We start from the raw sequence: 19,406 nt of genomic DNA, 5'->3' as shown, positions 1-19,406 counted from the left end.
GGTGACTGATTGTTGCCAAAGACCCTCCGTTGAATATTCTATCCAGACATCACAATAACTTGTTTCTACACAAGTCATACTTTCTTCCTTCGGGATAGGTGCATCCCAGAAAGAGGGGGTCTGCATCCATATTGATCGCGAGGCGCGTCGATGTGATCTGCTTGAAGAGGTCAGGCGGCTTCGTTGTCTAACTGATTGAGACTTAAAAGCTTCCGTCCCGCCTTTTAGGGCTCAACCTTAACGGCCGGACAGAAAGACATCAACCCCTCCCGCTCCTTTCGAGAATATCTTGTGTGCTAAAACAGTTCATCGCATGAACACCACAAGTCCTACGAGAGTTAACTGATTCACAAGGAAGTTCGTAGGGTCTCGAGCTACAGAGGTGCCCGGTAAGCTATCCCCCAACCAGCAACAAGATGGACGTAATGAAGACGCAGAGTGATTGATTATGCACGACCTCATGGCAGAAACCCCCACGTTAGCACGGCCTATAGCACAAGGTAAGCTTCCATAAGTTAAGCCCAAGCTTCTCTAAGCTCCGGTTCCCGACCGTCCCAATCACCCCGCACTGGTTCCCGGGTGGCTACCAGTAAGAGTTAGCGTACGGTGGTAGGACTTTCCCGCCACCAGCGCCCGTCAAGCGTCTGGACGGGTCCAGGATGGAGCACCTTTTGCAACCCCCTCCCCAGCTCACGCTGTAACCTATCACGACGGGGCATTGGAGCTGGGATCTCTATGCGGCTTATGTATGAGCTGCAGCAGACATGCTTCCTCGTCTTTTGCTCCACTGCTGTTGAGCTTTTCTCTCGCTCTTTCTCTTCTCTAGACAGTGATTGCTGTGAGAGGTCTTCAATCAAGTCGAGAAGGTCATGTATTGTTTGATAACCGGCGACATCATAAGCCGTATTTGCAAACTATCGACAGCGCAGAGCAGCTCCGGCCATCATGGACGACTACATGTTCCAATGGCACGTGAAGGGCTGCAAGAATGTCACCGAGGCGACGACGTACCTCGAGATCTTCAACTACTCGGTATGAAGACCTACAATATGAAGTGTCTCGGCTGCCTCAATTGCTTACCCAGTGCTGGCTAGGATCCGAGGTACAACACCATCGAGGAACACCCATTAGAGGCTCACGAATTCAATAATTTTCTCCACCAGAAGGTATGCTTCGGCCGGTCCCTTCTGTACGGCATTAGCGCAACTCATTTGGACTCATCACTGACACAGTCATCTCTCATATAGGGTGCATTTGCGCCTCCGAAACTGCCGGAGGGGGTGAAGCTGCTCAATGGCATGCGCATGGTGTAGGTTCATGGATCCTTCACACATTCTCACGGCTTCTTGACATATAAGCCCGTGGGATGCTGATTACGAGAACGGCATTTGCTAACCTGAGGCCCCCCGGTGGCCGCTCTACCGTAGTCTGCAGCAAAAGGCGAAGCATCCAGAGACTTTCACACCGAGCGTCATCTCATTCACGGCGCGCGAGTACGAGACGATGGTGAGGGTGCTCAAGCTGCCGTTCCGAGCGATAGAGGGCACGAGCGTGGTAGGGCCTTTCTTCTGGTGCGCCTTCGACCAGGACGACGAAGACCCGCACCTGCAGGTCATCTTCCGCAAGAGCGACGTGCGCAAGAAGGGCCTGACGCGCGGGTGGGAGCTGATGCTGAGCCACTCGCTGGCGACGGGGGTGACGACGGGCTACGCCAAGGGCACCGAGTCGAGCGACATGGTGGCGAGCGTGGAGCACCTCAAGGCGTGCGCGCAGCAGGTCGCGCACCCGATGCTGCTGCCCGTCATCATCCTTTCGCACGACCTGAGCGCCAAGAACGACCAGAAGCAGCGCGACGCGCGCGACTGGCTGCGGCGCCTCGAGCACGCCGTCAGCATGCGCAACGAGATCCAGGAGGACGAGGGCTACGTCAAGGACGCCGTCATGGACCTCGACCAGATCAACAGGGACCTGGTCGAGTGCCACTCGCAGGTGCTGTGGAAGCGGCCCCAGGCGTACCAGGAGATTGTGCGCGAGATGGAGAAGGGCATGGCCCGCTTCAAGGAGATGCTGCCGCCCGAGAGGGACGTGCCCGAGGTGAACAAGCTGCACCGCAGCATGAACGCCCGGCTCGAGTTCTACCAGAACAAGCTGAAGGGCATCGAGAACTATGCGCATACGACGCTGGAGCGGCTGACGATTCAACGAGCTGCGGTGAGTATATCGGACCTGATAGTCCGTTGTGAAAAGAGATGCTGACGTGTGGGGATAAATAGCTTTATAACATTATTGCGCAGAAGGAATCCAAGCTCAATCTAGAGATGGCCGGTGCCCAACGGCGGCTTGCACACGCCAGCAAGCGGGACAGCAACTCGATGAAGACGCTCTCGCTACTCGGTGCCATCTTCCTGCCCGCCACCTATCTAGCGTCTGTGTTCAGCATGACCTTCTTCAACTTCAGTCCCGGTAAGTCGCAGGCATTAGAAAGGGGTTGGCTCATGGCATATGCCGACTGACATTGTGATCCAGATCCCGGCCAGCCCATCGTGGCATCCTCGATATGGGTCTACTTCGCCATCACCGTGCCGATAACGATAGTCATCGTGGTGATCTGGCGGGTGTGGGACCGGACGCGCGAGCGCCAGTACGCAGAGGAGGACGTCGACCTGGAGGCGGGCATTGAGAAGATGGAGCAGCAGATCATGGCCATGATGCGCAAGCGCACGCTGAGCAAGGTCCGGACGTGGAATCTGGCGACCAAAACGGAGTGAGAGACGGCGCACGTTTATGAATGTTTCAGACGACTTTACTATTCATGACACTGAAAAGTACAGCTTATGATGATACAGGAGCGATTCTTTTTTTCTTTTTTGAACTTTTGGGGTTTCTCGGGCTGTCGTTCGATTTATATATAGCATTTGGCGTTGTCGTTTCCTTGGATACGATCCCTCATGGTACGACAAGGTTCATCATGACTTACGACTTACGATAGATACATTATAAACAGATGCTAGGATAATGATCAATTTACACGATATCAAAAGTCATCAAAAAGGTACGCGTACAGTACAGAAGTATGATACGTTACAGGTAAGGATGGCACTCTTTCGGGCCCCCAGTCCACGTCAGCGCGGATCAGCTACCCATATCGAATGTCAAGAACCACTTCCAAAAAGGATTTCAATCGTCTACGTAGGCAAGTGGTTTTAGACGAACAAACGAACGTATCATTAAAAGGTTTCCTTGTCATCAAATTACTGGACGTTTCCCAGAGTTGCCCCGCACTGCGCTGCGTTGGACGCTGCACTGCCAGGTTCTGAAGCAAGGACAGGTTCTTTAGTGTGACGCCATGGCTGTTTGGAATTCAGGGTCGTGGGTAGGCTATATATCTGGCTTACATGGTTTCGATTGATGATGATGATGGCCTTGGCTCAGTGCTCTGTCTATATCTAAACTCGTTTTCTTTCTTCATACCTACCGTGACGCGACACATTAGCCAAATTCCTGATTGTTTTCATCTCAATTTCCATCTGGATTAGGCTCGGCCAGTGCTGGACAGTTTGCTTCACTGTATCCGCAACCCACATTCAGCTTGTACCTGCACACAGCCAGTTTCTTGGCGGTGTAAGGAGACCTTGTTCGTTGGATGCCTCTGATCCACAAGGTCCAGGTACTCACATGAATGAAGCCTAAGATATCGACTCTTCTCTTCTTCTAATTTCTTCATTTTTAAACGTCATTTCTGAACTTTGCATCAAGTACCACTGCAGAATGGCCGATGCAGCGCCCCAGAGCCCACGGCCAGCAACGGCAGATCCCCTCCACCAAGCCGGCGGCGGTGTCAGTGGGGAGAAGCAAACGGTCAGGAACCTAAATGCCGCAGTGCTACCGCATCTAAACCAGATATTCAACTCGCATGCGGACAAGAACAATAAGAAATGGCACAAGGAGCAGATCGCCACGTTCGCAAAGCACGTGCAAAAGGACGAGGGCGCTCTACCGGCTGCCCTGGCGGCTAAGGAGGAGCTGGACTTCAATGGCTTTCTGCATTACATGACCTCGTCGTCTTCGAACATCGTCGCCCCTTCTAACAATCAGGACTTCTCGTGGCCGCTCTCTAGCTACTTCATCAGCTCCAGCCACAATACCTACCTCACGGGGAATCAGCTGTACAGCGACTCGAGCACGGACGCTTACAAGAATGTCTTGCTACGCGGCTGTCGGTGCATCGAAATCGATGTGTGGGACGGCGATGACTCGGATTCGGAGACCTCAGAGAGCAGCCTTAGCAGCAGCGATGAGGACGAGCCCAGGAAGTATGAGAAGACCAAGTCTAGAGTGGCCAAGGCCAAGACCAAGCTGCCGAACTCGGTGATCTCACGGTTCGAGAAGACTTCCCTTTCTAAAAAGCTCGACAACTACGTCGAGAAGAAGAAGCCTGAAGGAGGCTCCGCAGCTCCTACCACAACCACTCCGGCGGTGACATCGCCAGCACAGGTTGTGCCCAAGACAGCGGACCCTTCCGCGGCTGTGCCCCCAGCAACTCCAGCTCCAGTGTTGGCAACGGCACCGACTACGACGACACCGGTGCCGAGAACTGCCGCCTTAAACAAGACAACCAGCCCACAGGCGGCTATTGTCGAACCGCGAGTGCTACACGGATACACGCTCACGAAAGAAGTCTCCTTCCGAGATGTGTGTGCAGCGATCCGTGACTACGGCTTCGTCGTCACGGATCTACCCCTAATTGTCAGCTTGGAGGTCCACGCCGGTCCGGAGCAGCAAGAGGTCATGGTCAAGATCATGGAGCAGATCTGGAAAGACTACCTCCTCCCACCGCCCAAGTCAGATGCTGAGACCCTCCCGCCGCCGGGCGATCTGCGCAACAAGATCCTCGTCAAGGTCAAATATGCCCCCCCTCATAAGGAGGCAGCCGACACGAAACCAGAGGGAGACCCCGATTCTGAAGCTGAAGAAGAGCGGGTTCCCGCTGACGGGAAGAAGAAGAAGAAGCCGTCCAAGATCATCCAGGCGCTGAGCAGCCTCGGCATCTACACCCGTGGCGTGTCCTTCAAGAGCTTGACTCAGCCGGAGGCGTCGATGCCGACGCACATCTTCTCGCTGTCGGAGAAAGGGGTTATGAGCGTGCATGAGGCGAACGGCGAGGCGCTGTTTAATCACAATAAGCAGTACATGATGAGGGCTTATCCGTCAGGGTTGCGGATCAGATCGTCTAATCTCGACCCAGCTGTATTCTGGAGAAAGGGCATACAGATTGTGGCGCTGAACTGGCAGAACTGGGACGAGGGCATGATGCTCAACGAAGCCATGTTTGCGGGCACAGGCGGATATGTTTTAAAGCCTCAAGGTCTGCGCCCATCACTCAAGAATCAGAATTGCGAAATATTGCTAATATGTACATAGGCTACCGAGCAGAAAAGCATTCTGGATCCGTTGCAGCAACCAAAGACAAACAGGACACCCAAGCCACAGCCATCATACACAAGACGCTTGATCTCACCATCGAGGTCTTCGCAGCGCAGAATCTGCCCCTGCCTCACGAGGACGACACCGCCAAGGGCTTCCGGCCGTACGTCAAGATGGAGCTGCACGTGGAGGAGCCGAACGAGCGGCACGGGGGCATGGGCAAGGCGGACGGCAAGGAGTCGGAGGGCGAGTACAAGGCCAGGACCAAGACGCTGAAGGGGTGCGACCCGGACTGGAAGGGCGAGAAGGTCACGTTCACGGACATCCCAGGTGTCGTGGAGGAGCTGGCGTTTGTGCGGTTCATTGTGCGGGACGACGAGATCGGCCGGGACGATCTGTCGAGCTGGGCTGCTGTGCGCCTCGATCGCCTGCAGCAGGGGTACAGATTCGTGCATCTGATGGATGCTGCAGGCCAGGAGACCGAGAGCGTGATACTAGTGAAGGCGACGAAGAAGTTGTCTTAAACAAGAGAGATTTAGTCAGCAAGGCAAAGGGAAGATGAACAGTGACAGTAACAAATATCATGAGCGTTTGAGCAATGCGTTTTTATCTACCGATTGTCAGAAGCAAGTCCCAGGAAGCCTCGTCCTGCAGCTCATTACTTGACGTAGTCATATGCCAACTATCCTCGTCCGAGTTTTGTCATCCTAGCAAAGTTGTCTAATGTTACACACATGAAAACTCCATACTCCTCCAACGGCTCAAGATCCCATTACCAAACGACCATCTAAGCCAATTTTTTACCACGCCCAGAGGACCTTGTGATGCAATACTCGTGCTCCCAGTCTCTCGTACTCAAAAGGCGTGATCCAGCTATCGTTAGCAGCAAGTTTGGCAAAGACGCTGGCGCCCTTCCAAACCACGACCTGCTCATCCATATCCCTGGCGCTTCGGCTCACCAGGATCTTGTCGTAGATGTCAGGCCGTCTCGCGCGGAGCTTCTCCTCCAGCAAAGTTGTGAAGTGAGGAACCTTGGCTCCTCCGCCGATAACCATGATGGAGCCCAGGAGATCCCGCACCTTCTTGTCGTCTCCCTTGGCAGCATTCTGGATGGCTGTCATGATGGCAACGTCGAGAGAAGCAACCGGCAGGACCTCATCACGCTCTGCTGCCAGTGCCTTTGCCGAGCGGGCAAAGCTGTCTACGAACATGCCCGGTGGGGGCTGTAGTGACTGGCCTAGGGGTCCACCGGAGGGTGCTGGGGTACCGCCATTTCGGCCGGTAGGGGCTGGACTTCCTGTGCCATTGACACCGTCCTTGTCTTTCCCACCGAAGACAAAAGGTGGCGGGACTGGAGTACTGGCTCCCTCTGGCGCTGGAGATGGGGCGTTTGAGGTCGCAGGAGTGCCATTCGCCTCTCTTGCAAGGAAGTTGAATGGTTGGGACTTCTCCTTGCTAGGGGTTGAGATCTCTTGGCCAGGGGCGAACCCATTCGCGTTAGATGTGATGGATGGCTTGATCAGTGCAAGTATAGCCAGCTGTGCGGCAGATTGCGGGTCATCAGGCACGTCAACTTCATAGGCGTTATATGATCGATCAATGAGTTTCCGGCGGCCGCGCAGCTTGAACTTGTTGTCAAAAATCTCAGGCTCGTAAAAGCCGTAGGGTGCTAAGATGACTTCATCGTAGGTCTTGAACTGATATTTGTGAGTCGGTTGGTTAGGCGCGCGAAGATGGAACTCGGCTAGTTGCACTGAAATGTTGGCTTGTGAAAGTGTGCAGTGCTTGATCTTCAACTCCTCTGCTAGGAGAAAGTCGTAACGTCGCTGCAGGTTGATATCCTGGTATGGGAAGTTGTCGTATAACATCATCTTGATGAACGTTTCCGTTACATCATAACCGCCATATTTGAGATTGATTCGGGAGTCCTCGATACACAGTCCATCCTCAACACAGGTAATGGATGTCTTCTGCGCGCCGACATCTACAACGCAAGCCTGCGTATAGCCCGCGCCAAAGGTAGCTGCCATGCTCTCCTGGATGAAGCATATCTTGCTGAACTCGAACCAGTTCACACATGATCTCAGGACCTGCTCGACATACTTTTTATCGTACAGATCTGGGATAACAAAGACACAGCTGTACTGTTTCCAGGTGCTGTTCCGAGTCAAACCTAGCTCTTGACGGATTGCCTTGTCAAGAAGGGTCTCGAAATCATCATATAGATGCTCCTCGGTATCATAATCATCCTCGTTGAGGAAACCATGTTGCATAGGCCACCAGAGCTTGAACTTCGGGTTCGAGTCATCAGGAACCCGCTGTGCCTGGTTACCGATAAATGCAGATGCAATTGACTCCGGATCCTCCAAACTCTTGATATCCGTCCATTCTATTTGCAGAGGATCGTTGTGCGTCGCTATGATCTCGGGTTCCGCCCTGCGGTTGTAGTTCACGACAAGCTCCTTTGAGTTTGGTAGGACTTTGCGCTTGTTCGCGCGCATGTCTACTTTAAGTTCGTTGCTCATCTTATGGAACTTCTTCGACCATTCCTCCCCATATTCTTGATCGAGGTTCCTCGCCTCGAACTGCCGCCTTGGTAGGGCTTCATGGATTTCAGATTCTGTCTGCGGGAAGCGCGTAGCCAGGGCCATGGGGATAGTTTTTGGAAGGGCATCGCTCGCAAATCCAATACGCAAGTTCTGGCTTCCGGGATGGATAACTATTATCCTTGACGGGTCGAGGGCATCGACGGCTGGCTCGGTCGCATCGTCGCCATCGAGGTCGGCTATCGGCAGGGGAATCTCGCCATTCTGGTTGAAAGCTAGTGCACGATCTCTATCCTTCGCGCTCTGTACCAGTCGATCGCGGGTAGCCTCTCCTTGGAGTCGTAGGGCGAGGACCTGATCGTCGCGCTTCATATAATCACTACAAGCAAGTTAGTTTTGACCGAAGCTGTCGAGTATGTGACTCGGAAAAGAATGGACACATACGTATAGTAGTTCTTCTGGTTGATGGGGATGACATCGGGCCAGCTCGTCTGCTTCATGCCATTGTCGGTGCGCTCGAGCCCTGCATTATAACCAATCCGTCAGCACGCGCATCTTCAGTCACTAATGATCCTATCACAGAATATCCGAATCTCAGCCAAGGTCACTTACCTTCCCGAAGGAGGACACGCTCGCTGACTTTTCCGACCATGGCGAACGTTTGGGGCTGGCGAGCTGGGTGTTGAAGTCGAGGTGGCGGGAATTGGAAGATCGGAAAACTTTGAAGGGCATTGCGATCTTGTCGAGATCCAAGCCTCCTAGAATTCCATGTGTTCCAGTATCGCGCCCACTTAGAGCACCCTTGTTCAATAGGCTGCTCGCTGCCATTCAAGATGTGCGCTAGATCCATTTTGGCACTAGCGGGCGCGGTCTGGGCCTACTTTTCTCCAGGCCACCTCTGCTCAGCCATACCCGAGACGATCAGAAGTATATGAACCCAACGAAGCTATGTTTTCTACCTAACATGATTTGTTTATATTCGTTTTCTTACCATTATAAGGTATTCATCAATGGTTTCGTAGTCTTTGAGCGAATATCTGCAAACACGGCGTCCTGCATTGATGCGTTCATGAGGTTGACAGGAGCAAGCTGTTCTTAAAGAGAGGGACATGACTACCCAGCTAGGAACACTTCCGACTGTAGAGAGCATCTTTCAAGTCTCTCGCTATGCAAATGACTCCAGTAATTCGGTTCAATGAAGCCCATTAGTTTTATGACATACTGCAATTGTAAATTGAAGCAAGGATGATTCAGGGGATGAAAAGGAATGTAACCTTTCCGTGTAAGTGGCAGTCACCTGACTGTCCAGTATGACGATGACGTCGCCACCTTGAGATCTGTCTCATGAACTGGACACTTCACTCTTTGTAAGGCAGCTATTGACCCATTGACAAATACTGAGTTCATAAGACTCATTGACAACTTACTGCTTCTTTGAACTAAAGGCAATAATAATCACTCATACGCATCTTCAGTAGTGGTTGATCAACAAGGCACCGAGTGGGGGACGCAGACTACCGCAATCATGCCACCCATCCCCATCTACAGTAAGAGCCCGATCAATGCGGCAAAGGCAGACGGCGTAACGCCGCAGACTGCTGCTGTAGAAGAGCAGAATCCGTCTGATCTGAAGCCTGCACCTACTTCAACAGAGGATCAACCGCAACAATATCCCGCTGCCCGGCCAGGGGCCGTCCCTTCTCTTCCCGCGCCAACGGGGGCTGTTCAAGCGCAACGTTATGCGCCTGTCCAGCCAACTCCAACTCAACCGTTAGGGGATCAGGGCCCTCCACCACCTCAGCCTGGTGCCGTGCCCATTGCACCTGGAGCCAAGTCGACTCTACCGCCGCCGCCCAAGGCCGGGGAAGCGTATCACCCACCTGTACAGACGTCGGCGCCACAGCCGGCAGCCTCAGTGCCTTACCCGCCCCAGATGGGCATGGCTGCTCCAACGGTGGCCTCTTCGCAGCGAGGAACTTCAACCGCCTTTGTATCCCAGTTCTCACGACCCGTTGAGGTCGGCGGGGGCCTAGAACATCCTCCAGGCTACCATCAAAACGCCAGTGCTTCCGGGTTCAACAGCCATCAGCGGGCTGCTCACTCCGCCGCAGAGCGAGATGGGAGGGCAGAGCAAAGGGCCACCTTCGACGATGATGGGGAGGGAACCATGTGGGATTCCGCGAAGAAGTTTGCCCAGGCAGCAGGAGACAAACTTTCAGCAGCTGAGCACGAGGTCTGGCGAAGAATCAACAAGGAATGAAGGCCACGCATTCCCCGAATGCCATCACCAGCCTCCTTCCCCTTTTCCTTACTTGCATTGTCATCATCATCGTCATCGTCCGATTTGCATGAATCTGCTCGTGGGACACAGGTCGACGGTCAGATAACTCAGATAGGAGATACGATGGGTCTTTCTACTTTCTATTTACGGCGCTCGGGAGGGGATGTTGTAGGGAAGGCTTAAGCTAACTTGAAGTCTGGTTGGCTATCCTAGATAGGGACCTATGGGATCATCAGGAGAGGGCGGGCTGTGTTCAACATCAGACAAGGCGGGAAGGATTAGTGTAGATAGACCAGGACTAGCCATCCATCCATATGCAAACAAGAACAAGTTCATCATCTACTGCGTACGCTGCAAACATTCTGCCCACTTTACGCGTGGGACGCGGGTGGAAACTCGTCAGCGCCCCTCTCCCGTCCGGCACAGCCCAATGAAGGAGCTGGATCTACGCGTGACGTGCACCTGCTCCGACACAAGGCCCAGATGTGTACAGCAAGTACAGCACTCCCGGGTGCGGGCTTGCGATAGGCGGCCTCAAGCGGTGGGGTGAGTCCTGGCTGCCATTGGCCTCTCGGGGATCTTCATAAGAGCCGAATTATAGACCGCGGTCACGGCTAAAAAGGTGAAATAATTTCCCAATGCGGCGGCGTTGTTCATGCGAACAATTGCGCTTCGACCAGGCCCGGTCCTTGCCCCGGGGCGCCCGGAGGTGTCCCCACAGGGCATGGAACAACTCATCGAAGGCATGGAAGGAATGGCCCAGCATGCCCGCAAGTGTGCGGGCCAGCGGGGGAGGCCCAAACATGATCACGACATGTCTGTAAGTGCAGTGGAGGGGTCCAAAGGCCGCCGCTCAAGGTAGAAGGCCGCGATAACACGGCGTCCGGTGCTGCTGCTACGTTCCAGCGGGCTCGTCCCGTGTTAAAGAGATGGCAGATGTAGTAATGTGCTCTATAAATCAATGTTGAGCGCTCGTTGGCTCACTACTTTGGATTCCAATGCGTTGGATGCAGGTACAAAGGGCGATTCACACAAGCGGGCGGTACGATCTTGGCTATACGGCACGTCTGGGACTGCCGCTCTCGTGGGGTGCTGGGCGGGACCAGATGCCCAGTCAGGTAGAGTAGATACGCAAGCAGGTCCGGCTCTGTACACACCTTTAAGAGCGACGCATTAAGGCTCTCGCCGACCGGCCATCCTTGGTGTGCGAAGGCTATAGCTCGCTGCACTATACTTGAGGGCGAGCTGATGCCAACCAACCCGCGTGATCCGCCAAAGACATATCGAACAGCGAGGCGAGCATTAGACTCACCCGGGAGAGCGGTGGCGATGATTAGCTGGCTCGGCTGGGAAGCGACCGGCTCTCAGGGAGGGTGAGGATTAATATGGCCACGGCTGGACTCGTCAGCTTGATGACGGACGGAAGGGTTCAGTTCGGCACGGCCTCCAAGTCCAAGTCAAGTCAAATCAAGTCGGGTCAGGCTTTGATAACCAGATGGAGAAATCCGCTTGTGGGGTCGGCAAAGCAAGACAGCACTTTACGAATATTGCGCGGTGCAGGCCGGTGGGATGGGAACCGGTACGATGGACGGGTGGTCGAAGACAGCTGTACCGAGACAGCGACTCAAAATAGACACAGGTAACAGGTAAAAAGAAAAGAAAAGAAGACAGAAGAATGGGGGAGGCTACGGGAAAGGAGGATGGTCCGAGGTCTGAGTCCTGACTGGATCAGCAGTCCCGATGTATCATGTCTCTTACACACCCGTCCACAACCAACGAACGACGAACGATTTGGCGATGAAGAAAATCAAATCAGCCTCTTGCATCTGGGCGGGGCTTGAGAGGATGATGGCAGTCCCCGAAATCTAAGAATTAGACTCCGCCATGCTCTTGTAATCTTGTGTAGAATTACGAAGTGGCAGGCTATCAGCTGCTCAAATGTCGACTGCTACGCTGATTTGAATTGCAGTGGCAGCGCCAGCCTTGCACTACGACGGTATGGAGCAGTACGTGGACCGCCTCATGTTCGAGAAGAAACAGCAGCTCGGCATGCCGGGCTGGATCTGCTAAGCTGGATGGATGATCAGGATCCATATCATTGAAGTGAGGGAGGGAGAGAGAGCCACCCGAGCCACCTCATCCTCGCCATCGCAAGGAAGGGAGAGCGAGTGAGACTGCTGCCAATCCGTTGTTGGAAGTGTTGTGCAAATAGGAACAGTACTAGGTACTACGCAGTAGGTAAGTAAGGTTGCACTGGCGACCTTTTTAGCTAGCAAGTCAGGAGCGGGCGGCGGAGGGAGGACTGCAGGTGGACAGAGAAGGGGGGGTTAGCGTGAGAGCTAATGCGTCTCAGGGCCAGCCCCTGACGCGAGATCTGAAACAGGCTGTTCCCCTTGGTCCCGCCCTGTCAGAGGCGTTTGACGGCTCTACCCCGTGTCAGACTCAGACGCCCTGCTGCAACCTTGCTGCACCTCGCTCCTTCCTGCCTGGCGAGCCCTGACTGGAGCGTGCGGTCCTTCCCCAACCATCCATCTCTCCTCCCACCCATCCGTCGTTACCTCACCGTTCAACAATGGTGCATCGTGACTTCTGTTTGGAAAGAGCCAACCGGCCCGGACTGTCTGGCTAGTGGCAAGGGCAAGCTGAGGAAGGTGCTCATCATTTGAAATGAGAGATACCTCACTAGGTAGGTACTGTAGTAGTCGCCTGAGTCCTCCTGCTACTCGACATACAGCAGGAGCCAAGTGTCAGTTATAGTTCGTGATATCTATAATCCATTGATTGATCTCAGGTATTGGGTGCTCCGTTGTTAACGCGAGTCTACCTAGCTCTCCATCTACTACCAGTACCTATAGAATGCTCTACTATGTAGTCTACTGATAGTACTCATCGATCCTCGATCCGCCCGCCCTGCCGCTGGGCGTCGTAAGGTTCTCTTCTGTCTTGTCTTGTCTTGTCATGTCTGGCTCTGCTGTGACTGCTCTGGCTGCAGGTGCCAGGTGCGCTGGTGCAGCACCAGTAGCAAGCAAGCGGGCTGTGGGTCTCAGCCAACCTTGGAACCTCTGGAACCCCTGTCTCCGCTTACCACCCAGCTCCCGACAAATTAGGTTGCGGCACGACCCCACCTTTTTGAACCTCGAAACACCATCCACTCACTGCCTGGGGTCCCGACTTTTTTCAACGACACATGGTCAAACACCTCACCTCTCTCATGTCTCCGTTATACCCAACAGCCCCTCGTAACCACCCCGTACCAGTATATCCTCTCCCCTCAACGGCCGTCGATGGCCTTGTATCTGACCCAGGTGCAATACGGTCTTTTTGCGAGTGCGCTAGCAGTACCTGCCGCACCCGTCTGCGACTCCGCGCTCCGGATGTACTCGTACCTTCTGTTCGGTGTTTCGTCTCCTCCTGTCTGCGTACTCCTCAGATGGCTGGCCCAGGCAACAAGACGCACATCTTAGTTTGTGCACGATTACAGCCAACCTGCACCATCAATTCCAATTCGTGAATCGCTCGTCGCTGCTCGTCAGACACACCCAAGAGCAACAGGGCCTACACCCCGAACATCACATCCTCCTCTCGGCACCACGCCGCCTCCTAAGCCTCGATCCCCCCCCCTCCCTCGGAACGACGTACGATCCTTACCCTCCTCGACAATTCACAGCCGCAATCGTTCAGCTTTCTTATCAGAGACCATCTCCTTGCTCGGGTAAAACCCCCAATCGCACCTATCTCCGTTTATGATATGTGGGATAGGTGGCTGGTGACGATATCTGTCATCGACTGCTTTATTCAACGGGCCTTTTGAATGTATCTGCATGTGTCGCTTAAGCCCGTGTCTACCAAGAGAACCCACATGTCCAACCGGATACACAGGAACTTCCTACGTATGCTACTGCACCACGGTATTCAACGGCGCTTGCTCAGTTTCCGATGCAAAGGTCGGAAGTTGGAACGGCAAGGCCCTGATCTTCTGGTTGCTCGCGTTCATCATGTGGGGAGTCAAGGTTCCGGCTTACCAGGAGTTATCCCTGCCCTCCAAACCACCGAACCAAGAGCTCAGTAGGTCGCGAAACAGCGCTCGTTGTAAGATGTGCCCGCTCGCAAAACACTCGTGTTCATGATCTTCTTCGGACAGCCCACCATTGGGTCTGGGTAAATGTCAGGTTTCCAGTTTCGATCTCCCTCCTGCAAAGCTTTACCAAAATTACCTACGACAAAAGATTTACGGTGCGTAAAGTTGGATCCAAGCGCCATGGCGGCGGTTGAAGTCAAGACATGTCAAATCGCATCATACGAGACACGCGAGGCTCGCCTACCGTCTGTGAACACACCCCTCTTGTGAACCCCGGGTGCGGCAACGGAGCCAAGCTTGATGTGTGTTTTCTGATCTCTGGCGGGTTTGATTCGGAGATCATCATCCTCGCGGTGCCTCATCTGCTGGCCCCAAGAGCTTCCCCCAATTCCTCTTCAGCCCAGCAGGCCCAGCCCAGCCCAGCCCAGCACAGGTTGCCACTTGTCCAGCATGGAGATGAGACAAGCCACCTCCTCGGTATCTTTACCCCCTTGTCGCCCTAGGTCGTGTAAGGCCTGGCCGGCCCACATGGCAATTGTCAAGATGGCCCATTGTAGGTCCACTTTCCTTTCTCATACTTGCTTTGCTTTTGAACCGTCTGCTTCTGTTCTGATGACGGGGGTGGATCGCTCTACAACTTGACTCTTTTGGGGCTGGCTGTTCCCTCCCTTCCAATATCCCGCCAGCCCCTCCCTTCCCTTCTCTGTTGGTCTAGTGCAGCAGTGTATGGGTGTCTGGATTTATGTAAGTACCTCCGTAGTGGAGTGGAAGAGTACCGTACTGGTAGTCTAGTGTGAAGAGGCACGCACTCACTTCACCTTTCTTCGACTCGCGACCTGCGGCCTCGATGCAGATGCCCGTGGGACCCGCCCTGTCAGAGGCGTTTGATCCTTGTTCCCTTCGTCCAAAAACAGATGTCCCTGGTTCATCGGCACCTCACGCCTACAGCCCAACATCATCGACGAGCAGATGCAACCCTAGTTAGCTGGTCCCTGCCTGTCCGCACCATCCTTGCACGGTGCCTCTTTCCAGCAGGCCAAGCAGATTCTCGCACACCATCCTCTACTCCATGCCCACAGACACAGGTCAGGTTTGTATCAGGGAATCCGGCTTAGCTCCTACCGATGTTCCGAGCCAGACCGTGCTGAGCCATTGGCCTGTCCATGGATGATGCCTCTGGCGTCCTACAATACTTCTCTTATACCTCTGGGGTCCTTCTGCACCGCCCCTCCTTCTGGCTCTTCTTGCTCCTCTTTTCGCGTCGTCCCACTTCCAAGCCCATTACCAGACTTTTTTCACTGCCAGTCGCTCCTTTTCCTGCTTTTTGACCTATAATACCTTGTTACTATCACTCTCTGGTCTATAATATACCAAGAGCTGGCTCTCTTCCCCCGCGGACGCCAGCCTGTGTGCGATCAACCAACTAACTGACCGACTCACGAGTTGCACTTATACAACTCACCACACTCCTTTCTCCCCCCTCCTCCGGAGCACTCTCCATCTGTTCCTGTCCTCGCCGCCGTCCCTTGGGATTTTCTCTTTTAGCGACACCGCTTACAACCTGTCCTCAACGTGAGGCTCCGCGATCCTTACCGTTTCACTGAGAGATTATTATATCGATATCCATCGTTGGGGTCATCGATCTTAAAATCTACGCGCTCCTTACCCTTGACCACTTACAAAGGTCGCCTAAGACGTGGCTTCCCGCGACCGGAAATTATTACTCTTGCCCTGGACTTGGCCCCAGCGCCCGCGTTATAATTCCAAGTAAGTTACAAGATCGCCTGAGGATATACGATGATACACTCATCGATACGTGGGCTATGTGGAGTCTCCAGCCGGCCCATCTGCTAGCCTGGGCCACTTCCGTCCCTCGATTTATGCTAACATCCCATGGCCGCCCTCAGGTTCCGGCTTCTAATAGATTAACACTCACACGCTCCTTTTGTATAGAGCCATATTGTCATGGACTCAAGTCACACTCACCTGTATGCCGTCCCTTAACAAGTTGACCCGGAACCGAACAGATCACTTATAGAATTCCAGGCGGCAGCAGATACAAACACCATCCTTCGCCTTCAACCTCAATAATAAGTTCAGGAGAGACGTGCCACCTACTTCTCGACCAACCCCCATCGTCACCATGAATGGGAGTGAGATGCCGGTGAAATCGGAGGCAATGGGGCAACCTCAAGGCATGTGGACTACGCCAACGACTCAAGGCATGCGCCCACGACCAGCAACAATCCATGAGGGCTTCTCGTACTGCATGGGGGAAGGATATGACGCCCTACCGTCATGGGACTCGTCAACGTTGCCTACACAGCAGACGCCCAGCGACACCATGTCTTCTCGGCCCATCTCCATGCACCAGGAGTTCTATCCACCGACAACGATGGAGAGTGAGTGCGCCTTTCAAGGGTTTCATAGCACTCAACTAACGTGTCTCTTAGACAACTGGGTGCAGAAGCCCTGCGAGGATAATCTCGAGATGCATGGCATTGACAATGAGATGAACATTGGCCAGGCTTACACCACCGATGAAGCAATCCCTATCTTGGATCTGCGATACTCTGGGCCTCCAATGGAAGGGGATTCCTTGCACTTTGACAGCGGTCTGAACCCACGAAGAATGTCAGGCTCCTCATTCACCATGTCGACATCTGGCGCACTCTCTGATATGCCGTCCTACGAAGACTTCTCCGCAGCTTTGTCGGATGCACCGTCCTTCAGCTCAGAGTACCCGCCCCCATCGAATAGGAACTCCTTGATGTCATCAACACAGTTATCACCCGTTGCCTCACCACGTATGACGCCACAGAGTAGGTCTGAGCTTGTCAGAACTCAAAGCCGAGGACGTGCGTCTCCCTCTCCCCGACCTGGCATGCGATCTGCACCATACAGTGTCGAGAGCGCCAGGAACAAGAGATGGTCAACAGGTTCTTACGGACCGATGCCAAACAGGCGGCCATCGCCCTTTGTTTATCATCACACCCCTGAGGCCTTTGGACCACGGATGTCTTCCAGACACTCCTCGCCCACCATCCAGCATAACCAGATCCCACTGAACTTCAATAATCTGCAAGCCGCTCAGCAACCTCATTTTCTGATGAGCCACCCCCCGGCGTTTCACCGCAACAGCATGCTTCTGCCGTCACAGCTGCCGTCACAAGCATTCCACCCGGAGGCGCATCAATTCGATGCCCCGCCGCCACTCCTTTCCCATGGGCTATTCCGTATGCTTCAGAGCAACGCCGACCCTCACTCCTTGCACAGCCACTATACTGACCTGTCGGACCCCCCTGACCTGTACGCGTCACTCCATGAGGAACAGGTCCCGCCTCCCCCAGAAGACATGAACCCATCGGATCCGGACCTTGTTCCTCATGAGCAAGAGCTTCGATTTGATGGCGACCTGTATACCCCCAGGTGGGTGCGTGGTCATGGTAACAAGCGCGAGGGTTGGTGTGGTATCTGCAAGCCTGGCCGGTGGCTTGTGTTGAAGAACTCTGCATTCTGGTACGACAAGAGCTTTACACACGGTATCAGCGCTGCGACTGGCAGTCCTTTCCAAGAGCCTCAGGAGACGAGGCGCATGGATGGAAATCCAGATGTCTGGGAAGGGCTCTGCGGCAGTTGTAATGAATGGATTGCGCTAGTCAGCAGCAAGAAGAAGGGTACTACGTGGTTCAGGCACGCATACAAGGTGAGTTGCAGAGATGGTTCTGTGGCTATTCGAAATGAAGAATGCTAATGACCTGTAGTGCCATACTCACCCCAAGATCAAAGATGCGCCCAAGCGTCGTAGGGAAAGCAGCCACACTCGCCTTGCTGCTTCTACTATGGCCAAGCCCAAGACTGAGCCCCAGGCTCCATTGACGCCACAGATGACCCCTGCTTCGATGTCCGTTGCAACGACACCAACTCCAGCACAAATGCAACCTCAGCCGCAACAGCAGCCCACTCCTGTGGAACATCGTCAGCAGCAACATCAACAGCAGCAGTACCAGCACCATGTGGCGCCTCCAGCACCTCCCCATTTGCAAATTCAGATCTCTGCGCCGCCTCCACTTCAATCTCACCAGCGGCCGCTCGTGAGCCCCTTACACGGGGTTGGCAACATGATCTAATGAGCAGGGCCTTCGCCGCATCATCAATGTGGGATGCTGTCAGAAAACTTTATATTAAAAAAAATGAGCGGCCTTGCTTTCGTCTTCGTCTATATTCCACTCCAAATTTATTTTTTTCCTTTGGAATGCGCCATGACGTTTCCCATTATCTGAATGAACTGGAATCCGGGGATACCTTTAGAGTGGCATCAATTGGGGGCTGGGTGTGATTTTCTTCCGGACGGGACGGGAAGAGCATGACCAAGGGCGGCATTACACACTCATTAACTCGACTCCGGTACCAGACCTGCACTTGTCACGGGGAAGCAGTCTGGCTGAGTGGGAGACATTGCCTGCCACAAAACGAATCAAACGTGAACGGCCGTTACTCAGCACTGCTTTATTTCTCTTTACCAAGGGGACGAACGACTCTGCTCACGACTTTGAGGAGCAAAGTAGAAAAGGGGGGCAATGCTTAATGAGGGCGTCGAGACTCGGGACGCTGGCAAGAACTGCTCCTCGACGCTCTTTATCTCTTTTTTGTTTGCTACTTTTTCTTCACATTCTCTGTCGATATGCTAAAGGCACCACTACCATCACAAACAACAACACAATTCTTTCACTTTAATCGTAGATAGTTGGAATTATTTACCGCCTCCAATTTCTTGAGAAAAGGGAGATGACGGACCTGAGGAAGAGGAGGAAATCTGCCTATAAGGGAGGCAGCACGGCAAAATGACCATGATACCTGGCGAATTGAATTGAATTTGATGAGCTATTCTCTTGACAATGAAAGTCTATTGAAAATACTACACTCTGCTTTTCACTTGTGACCGAACTCGCCAGATCTCAAAACCCTAGATTTCAGATACATGAAACACCAGATACTTATGTGGACTAAGCTTCATCGACCTACCGGGTTCGACCAGCTGGGGATTTGAGAATAGTGGCCGTTTCGGTAGCCAGAG

General features: G+C 53.6%; 4 protein-coding genes across 4 annotated transcripts; 3 read left to right on the top strand and 1 right to left on the bottom strand.

The window, feature by feature from the left end:
• Positions 1-945: 945 nt before the first annotated feature.
• Positions 946-2,768, top strand: UCRPA7_353 (hypothetical protein; the record flags this gene model as incomplete). The annotated part of the gene is made up of 4 exons (XM_007912949.1): positions 946-1,032; positions 1,435-2,211; positions 2,274-2,463; positions 2,527-2,768. The coding sequence occupies 4 exons, from the start codon at positions 946-948 to the stop codon at positions 2,766-2,768; spliced, it is 1,296 nt and encodes a 431-aa protein (XP_007911140.1).
• Positions 2,769-3,768: 1,000 nt separating this feature from the next.
• Positions 3,769-5,948, top strand: UCRPA7_352 (putative phospholipase c protein; the record flags this gene model as incomplete). Its single annotated transcript, XM_007912948.1, has 2 exons — positions 3,769-5,365; positions 5,422-5,948. 2 exons carry the CDS (start codon positions 3,769-3,771, stop codon positions 5,946-5,948), a joined length of 2,124 nt encoding a protein of 707 aa, XP_007911139.1.
• A 276-nt stretch (positions 5,949-6,224) lies between these two features.
• UCRPA7_351 (putative arp8-like protein) lies at positions 6,225-8,622 on the bottom strand (the record flags this gene model as incomplete). Its single annotated transcript, XM_007912947.1, has 3 exons — positions 6,225-8,349; positions 8,415-8,493; positions 8,583-8,622. The coding sequence occupies 3 exons, from the start codon at positions 8,620-8,622 to the stop codon at positions 6,225-6,227; spliced, it is 2,244 nt and encodes a 747-aa protein (XP_007911138.1).
• An 8,102-nt stretch (positions 8,623-16,724) lies between these two features.
• On the top strand, positions 16,725-18,083 carry UCRPA7_350 (hypothetical protein; the record flags this gene model as incomplete). The annotated part of the gene is made up of 3 exons (XM_007912946.1): positions 16,725-16,731; positions 16,783-17,151; positions 17,416-18,083. The coding sequence occupies 3 exons, from the start codon at positions 16,725-16,727 to the stop codon at positions 18,081-18,083; spliced, it is 1,044 nt and encodes a 347-aa protein (XP_007911137.1).
• Between the last annotated feature and the right edge of the window lie 1,323 nt (positions 18,084-19,406).

The sequence above is a fragment of the Phaeoacremonium minimum genome, assembly GCF_000392275.1.
Source record: "Phaeoacremonium minimum UCRPA7 unplaced genomic scaffold PA7_03_scaffold_27, whole genome shotgun sequence".
NCBI lineage: Eukaryota > Fungi > Ascomycota > Sordariomycetes > Togniniales > Togniniaceae > Phaeoacremonium > Phaeoacremonium minimum.
This window is presented reverse-complemented; position numbering and strand designations above follow the sequence as displayed.